This window comes from Salvelinus namaycush, chromosome 17 (genome assembly GCF_016432855.1).
Source record: "Salvelinus namaycush isolate Seneca chromosome 17, SaNama_1.0, whole genome shotgun sequence".
Lineage (NCBI taxonomy): Eukaryota > Metazoa > Chordata > Actinopteri > Salmoniformes > Salmonidae > Salvelinus > Salvelinus namaycush.
Genome location: NC_052323.1, coordinates 30,678,677 through 30,685,912, shown reverse-complemented (window position 1 = coordinate 30,685,912; position 7,236 = coordinate 30,678,677). Strand labels below are relative to the sequence as shown.

General features: G+C 46.6%; 1 protein-coding gene across 1 annotated transcript; it reads right to left on the bottom strand.

Annotated features, from left to right (window-relative positions):
• Positions 1–684: 684 nt before the first annotated feature.
• LOC120062179 (basic proline-rich protein-like) lies at positions 685–1,812 on the bottom strand (the record flags this gene model as incomplete). Its single annotated transcript, XM_039011985.1, has 1 exon — positions 685–1,812. A coding segment is annotated over exon 1 (1,128 nt), but the record flags the coding sequence as incomplete, so codon positions are not given.
• Between the last annotated feature and the right edge of the window lie 5,424 nt (positions 1,813–7,236).

The following is a 7,236-nucleotide window of genomic DNA, read 5'->3' as shown; positions in this document are numbered from 1 at the left end:
GTTCATCGGGAGCTTCATGAAATGGGTTTCCATGACCGAGCAGCTGCACACAAGCCTAAGATCACCGTGCGCAATGCCAAGCGTTGGCTGGAGTGGTGTAATGCTCGCCACAATTGGACTCTGGAGCAGTGTAAATGCATTCTCTGGAGTGATGAATCCCGCTTCACCATCTGGCAGTCCGACAGACAAATCTGGTGATGGTGGTGGTGATGGTGGTGGTGGTGGTGATGGTGGTGGTGATGGTGGGGGTGGTGATGATGGTGGTGGTATGATGGTAGTGGTGGTGGTGGTGGTGGTGATTGTGGGGCTTGTGATGATGGTTGTGGTAGGGGTGGTGATAATGGTGGTAGGGTGGTGATGATGATGGTGGTGATGATGGTGGTGGTGATTGTGGTGGAGGTGGTGATGGTGATGATGATGGTGGTGATGGTGGGGGTGGTGATGATAGGGGTGGTATGATGGTGGTGGTGATGGTGGTGGTGGTGAATGTGGTGGTGATGATGGTGGTGGTGGTGATGGTGGGGGTTGTGATGATGGTGGTGGTAGGGGTGGTGATGATGATGGTGGTGATGATGGTGGTGGTGAATGTGGTGGTGATGATGGTGGTGGTGGTGATGGTGGTGGTGATGATGATGGTGGTGATGGTGGGGGTTGTGATGATGGTGGTGGTGATGATGGTGGTGGTGATGATGATGGTGGTGATGGTGGGGGTTGTGATGATGGTGGTGGTGATGGTGGGGGTTGTGATGATGGTGGTGGTAGGGGTGGTGATGATGATGGTGGTGATGATGGTGGTGGTGATGATGGTGGTGATGATTGTGATGGTGATGATGATGGTGGTGGTGGTGGTGATGGTGGTGGTGATGATGGTGGTGGTGGTGATTGTGGTGTTGATGATGGTGGTGGTGGTGGTGATGATGGTGGTGATGGTGGGGGTGGTGTAGATGATGGTGGTGGTGGTGATTGTGGTGGTGATGGTGGTGGTGATGGTGGTGGTGATGGTGGTGGTGGTGATGATGGTGGTGGTGATGGTGGTGGTGATGGTAGTGGTGATGGTGGTGGTGGTGATGGTGATGATGGTGGTGGTGATTGTGGTGGTGATGTTGGTGATGGTGGTGGTGGTGGGGGTGGTGGTGATGGTGGTGGTGGTGGTGATTGTGGTGGTGATGGTGGTGGTGATTGTGGTGGTGATGGTGGTGGTGATGGTGGTGGTTGTGATTGTGGTGGTGATGGTGGTGATGGTGGGGGTGGTGGTGATGGTGGTGATGGTGGAGGTGGTGGTGATGGTGGGGGTGGTGATTGTGGTGGTGATGGTGGTGATGGTGGAGGTGGTGGTGATGGTGGGGGTGGTGATGATGTTGGGGGTGGTGATGATGGTGGTGGTGGTGATGATGGTGGTGGTGATGGTGGTGGTGGTGGTGGTGGTGGTGATTGTGGTGGTGGTGGTGATGGTAGTGGTGGTGGTGGTGGTGGTGATTGTGGTGGTGATGGTGGTGATGTTGTGGGTGGTGATGATGGTGGTGGTGATGGTGGTGGTGGTGGTAATTGTGGGGGTGATGGTAGTGGTGGTGGTGTTGGTGGTGATGGTAGTGGTGGTGATTGTGGTGTTGATGGTGGTGATGGTGGGGGTGGTGGTGATGGTGGGGGTGGTGGTGATGATGGTGGTGGTGGTGGTGATGGTGGGGGTGGTGGTGAATGTGGTGGTGGTAGGCATAGGGGTGATGAGTATTTTTTTAGAGATGAAAGTAGGTGAAGAAGTCTGGTGCTTGTCCATTGACACAGTAAAATGCAGGGCTTGTATTCAACAAACATCTCAGAGTAGGAGTGCTGATGTAGGATCAGGTCCCCCTGTCCATGTAATCTTATTAATTTTGATCTAAAATGCTAAACTGATCCTACGTCAGCACTCTTACTCTGGAACTCTATGTTAATACAGGTCCAGATATCATTTTTTCCCTTCCAAACTGCTCCAGTCCTTTAACTCTGTAGCTTCAGCTTCCTCCACCTTGCATCCTTTATCTCTGTAGCTTCAGCTTCCTCCACCATGCATCCTTTAACTCTGTAGTTTCAGCTTCCCCCACCGTGCATCCTTTAACACTATAGCTTCAGCTTCCTCCACCGTGCATCCTTTAACACTATAGCTTCAGCTTCCCCCACCGTGCATCCTTTAACACTATAGCTTCAGCTTCCCCCACCGTGCATCCTTTAACACTATAGCTTCAGCTTCCCCCACCGTGCATCCTTTAACTCTATAGCTTCAGCTTCCCCCACCGTGCATCCTTTAATTCTGTAGCTTCAGCTTCCCCCACCGTGCATCCTTTAACTCTGTAGCTTCAGCTTCCCCCACCGTGCATGTTAAGCAGCAGGAGGAGCTGGTAGGATGTTCCCAGCCCCACATCCTGCAAATTAGCAGCTCCATTACCATCCATTTCCCTTCTGTAGTTTGGACAGCAGATGGTTGAATATCCTAAAGAGGATGGCCACGGACACAGTGGTTGAACAAGAATGGCCGTCTGGGACGCCTCAGATTCAAAACAACCTAGAGGTAGTTATTACAAGGAAGAATTACCCAAATTCTCCCTGCATGCTCTGTTAAGTTTTCCCTTTGTCGTCTCTCGACTAGTGACAGTCAGAGAAATGCTCTCAACATGGCCTCTTACAGGTACACTAGTGACAGTCAGAGAAGTGCTCTCAACATGGCCTCTTACAAGTACACTAGTGACAGAGAGAAGTGCTCTCAACATGGCCTCTTACAGGTACACTAGTGACAGAGAGAAGTGCTCTCAACATGGCCTCTTACAAGTACACTAGTGACAGAGAGAAGTGCTCTCAACATGGCCTCTTACAGGTACACTAGTGACAGAGAGAAGTGCTCTCAACATGGCCTCTTACAGGTACACTAGTGACAGAGAGAAGTGCTCTCAACATGGCCTCTTACAAGTACACTAGTGACAGAGAGAAGTGCTCTCAACATGGCCTCTTACAAGTACACTAGTGACAGAGAGAAGTGCTCTCAACATGGCCTCTTACAGGTACACTAGTGACAGAGAGAAGTGCTCTCAACATGGCCTCTTACAGGTACACTAGTGACAGTCAGAGAAGTGCTCTCAACATGGCCTCTTACAGGTACACTAGTGACAGTCAGAGAAGTGCTCTCAACATGGCCTCTTACAGGTACACTAGTGACAGAGAGAAGTGCTCTCAACATGGCCTCTTACAAGTACACTAGTGACAGAGAGAAGTGCTCTCAACATGGCCTCTTACAGGTACACTAGTGACAGTCAGAGAAGTGCTCTCAACTTGGCCTCTTACAGGTACACTAGTGACAGTCAGAGAAGTGCTCTCAACATGGCCTCTTACAAGTACACTAGTGACAGAGAGAAGTGCTCTCAACATGGCCTCTTACAGGTACACTAGTGACAGTCAGAGAAGTGCTCTCAACATGGCCTCTTACAGGTACACTAGTGACAGAGAGAAGTGCTCTCAACATGGCCTCTTACAAGTACACTAGTGACAGTCAGAGAAGTGCTCTCAACATGGCCTCTTACAGGTACACTAGTGACAGTCTGAGAAGTGCTCTCAACATGGCCTCTTACATGTACACTAGTGACAGAGAGAAGTGCTCTCAACATGGCCTCTTACAGGTACACTAGTGACAGTCAGAGAAGTGCTCTCAACATGGCCTCTTACAGGTACACTAGTGACAGAGAGAAGTGCTCTCAACATGGCCTCTTACAGGTACACTAGTGACAGAGAGAAGTGCTCTCAACATGGCCTTTTACAGGTACACTAGTGACAGTCAGAGAAGTGCTCTCAACATGGCCTCTTACAGGTACACTAGTGACAGTCAGAGAAGTGCTCTCAACATGGCCTCTTACAGGTACACTAGTGACAGAGAGAAGTGCTCTCAACATGGCCTCTTACAGGTACACTAGTGACAGAGAGAAGTGCTCTCAACATGGCCTCTTACAGGTACACTAGTGACAGAGAGAAGTGCTCTCAACATGGCCTCTTACAGGTACACTAGTGACAGAGAGAAGTGCTCTCAACATGGCCTCTTACAGGTACACTAGTGACAGAGAGAAGTGCTCTCAACATGGCCTCTTACAGGTACACTAGTGACAGTCAGAGAAGTGCTCTCAACATGGCCTCTTACAGGTACACTAGTGACAGTCAGAGAAGTGCTCTCAACATGGCCTCTTACAGGTACACTAGTGACAGTCAGAGAAGTGCTCTCAACATGGCCTCTTACAGGTACACTAGTGACAGTCAGAGAAGTGCTCTCAACATGGCCTCTTACAGGTACACTAGTGACAGAGAGAAGTGCTCTCAACATGGCCTCTTACAAGTACACTAGTGACAGTCAGAGAAGTGCTCTCAACATGGCCTCTTACAGGTACACTAGTGACAGTCAGAGAAGTGCTCTCAACATGGCCTCTTACAAGTACACTAGTGACAGAGAGAAGTGCTCTCAACATGGCCTCTTACAGGTACACTAGTGACAGAGAGAAGTGCTCTCAACATGGCCTCTTACAAGTACACTAGTGACAGTCAGAGAAGTGCTCTCAACATGGCCTCTTACAGGTACACTAGTGACAGAGAGAAGTGCTCTCAACATGGCCTCTTACAAGTACACTAGTGACAGAGAGAAGTGCTCTCAACATGGCCTCTTACAGGTACACTAGTGACAGTCAGAGAAGTGCTCTCAACATGGCCTCTTACAGGTACACTAGTGACAGTCAGAGAAGTGCTCTCAACATGGCCTCTTACAGGTACACTAGTGACAGTCAGAGAAGTGCTCTCAACATGGCCTCTTACAGGTACACTAGTGACAGTCAGAGAAGTGCTCTCAACATGGCCTCTTACAGGTACACTAGTGACAGAGAGAAGTGCTCTCAACATGGCCTCTTACAAGTACACTAGTGACAGTCAGAGAAGTGCTCTCAACATGGCCTCTTACAGGTACACTAGTGACAGTCAGAGAAGTGCTCTCAACATGGCCTCTTACAAGTACACTAGTGACAGTCAGAGAAGTGCTCTCAACATGGCCTCTTACAAGTACACTAATGACAGTCAGAGAAGTGCTCTCAACATGGCCTCTTACAGGTACACTAGTGACAGTCAGAGAAGTGCTCTCAACATGGCCTCTTACAAGTACACTAGTGACAGTCAGAGAAGTGCTCTCAACATGGCCTCTTACAAGTACACTAATGACAGTCAGAGAAGTGCTCTCAACATGGCCTCTTACAAGTTGTACAACTGAGTGTACTAGGTCTATGTGACTCCTTCCTATACCAGGATATTCTGACTTAGTTTAACACAGACACAATAAGGTCCTGGATAGTGGTTTGATGTAACAGCTAGTTACATCAAACTCAAGTCAAACATCTGTTGTGTCAAAAGCTGACTGTGAACCAGGCCATCAAGGAGTATAAGTGTATAGTCACTTAAACCAAGTAGGCTACAAGACTGCCTGTACAACACAGAGTTAAATCGATGCATTTATAAAAGTTGTAATCATAAGCATATGTACCAAAATCTGTTCTGTTATTTCGAGGCGCGCTAATCACCAAGCAGAAAGCTACATTTCTATGGTCTCGTCTGTAAAAAAAAAACGTATGAATCTGGAAGGATTTCACAGCTAATAATTCATAAGCGCTTGCTAATCTCACTCTAGGAGTCTAATTAACGCATCATTAAAAGCATAATTCTGATAATTATAATTTCTCACGTTTTAAACGAGAGCGCCACAGAGCCGGGTAGAGAAGAGAAGGACGGGTGTCTAGCCGAGCTGGAGCCAATTTTTGGGGGTGGCTGAAACAGATTCTAAAGTAAAAAGGGGTGGGAGGGTGAGAAAACAAGCTAGGTTGTGTTTACCAGACAAGAAAAGCTCAAGAATACAAGGCCTGAACAGAGCAGACGTTTATTGTTTTAGAAGTGGATCCGTCAAAGCAAGTGATTCCTAATGTAGCAGAGTGATGCTGTTACCCTAGATTATGCAGATGACTTTTTATTTTGAAGGAGTTGTGCAGAGGACATTCATTTGGAAGGAGTTGTGCAGAGGACATTCATTTTGAAGGAGTTGTGCAGAGGACATTCATTTTGAAGGAGTTGTGCAGAGGACATTCATTTTGAAGGAGTTGTGCAGAGGACTGGGTCAATTGTTCACTTCAAGAGGTGATTCATTTATTTTGTATTATTTACATTCTATGTGTACTATTTTATCTGCTGTCATTTCATTGGATGTAAAAGCACTACAATGTATTAGCTCATGATAAAAAATGTTTAATGTCAGGTTTGATAGGGCTTCCTTGGTTGGTTTGGTCCATTTATAATGTCAGGTTTGATAGGGTTTCCTTGGTTGGTTTGGTCCATTTATAATGTCAGGTTTGATAGGGCTTCCTTGGTTGGTTTGGTCCATTTATAATGTCAGGTTTGATAGGGCTTCCTTGGTTGGTTTGGTCCATTTATAATGTCAGGTTTGATAGGGCTTCCTTGGTTGGTTTGGTCCATTTATAATGTCAGGTTTGATAGGGCTTCCTTGGTTGGTTTGGTCCATTTATAATGTCAGGTTTGATAGGGCTTCCTTGGTTGGTTTGGTCCATTTATAATGTCAGGTTTGATAGGGCTTTCTTGGTTGGTTTGGTCCATTTATAATGTCAGGTTTGATAGGGCTTCCTTGGTTGGTTTGGTCCATTTATAATGTCAGGTTTGATAGTGCATCCTTGGTTGGTTTGGTCCATTTGTTTGGTCCTGTTGCTTCCCCTTTTATCGTCCTCTCTCGTCTTCCTATCCCTGGGAGAAGGTACAGTATGTTGTCCTCGGCTCCTCTATTTTTAAGTGTCAAATATGTAAATGCTCTTTAAGTGGGAGAATTGTTTTGTCATTTGTATGAATATATTTTGCTGTAATTATCATTGTATATAATTATTTCTAACGCACGAGCATGTTTCAAAAGTTGATTTAGCTTACTATCAGTGTTAGCAGCGCAGCCTGTTGAGTACCATGGTGCATTGTTGCCATGTACTTAGTGGTTGCTATGCCCGGACAGGTGCGTCAGACCTGACACTGCAACCTGTTTTTGTCAACTCTCTGCAGGCATGTTTTAATATAATTTATAAAAAGGATTGCAAATAATAACTTTTATATTTAATTTTATACTATAGCATATGTACAGTTGAGGTCGGAGGTTTACATACACCTTAGCCAAATACATTTAAACTCAGTTTTTCACAA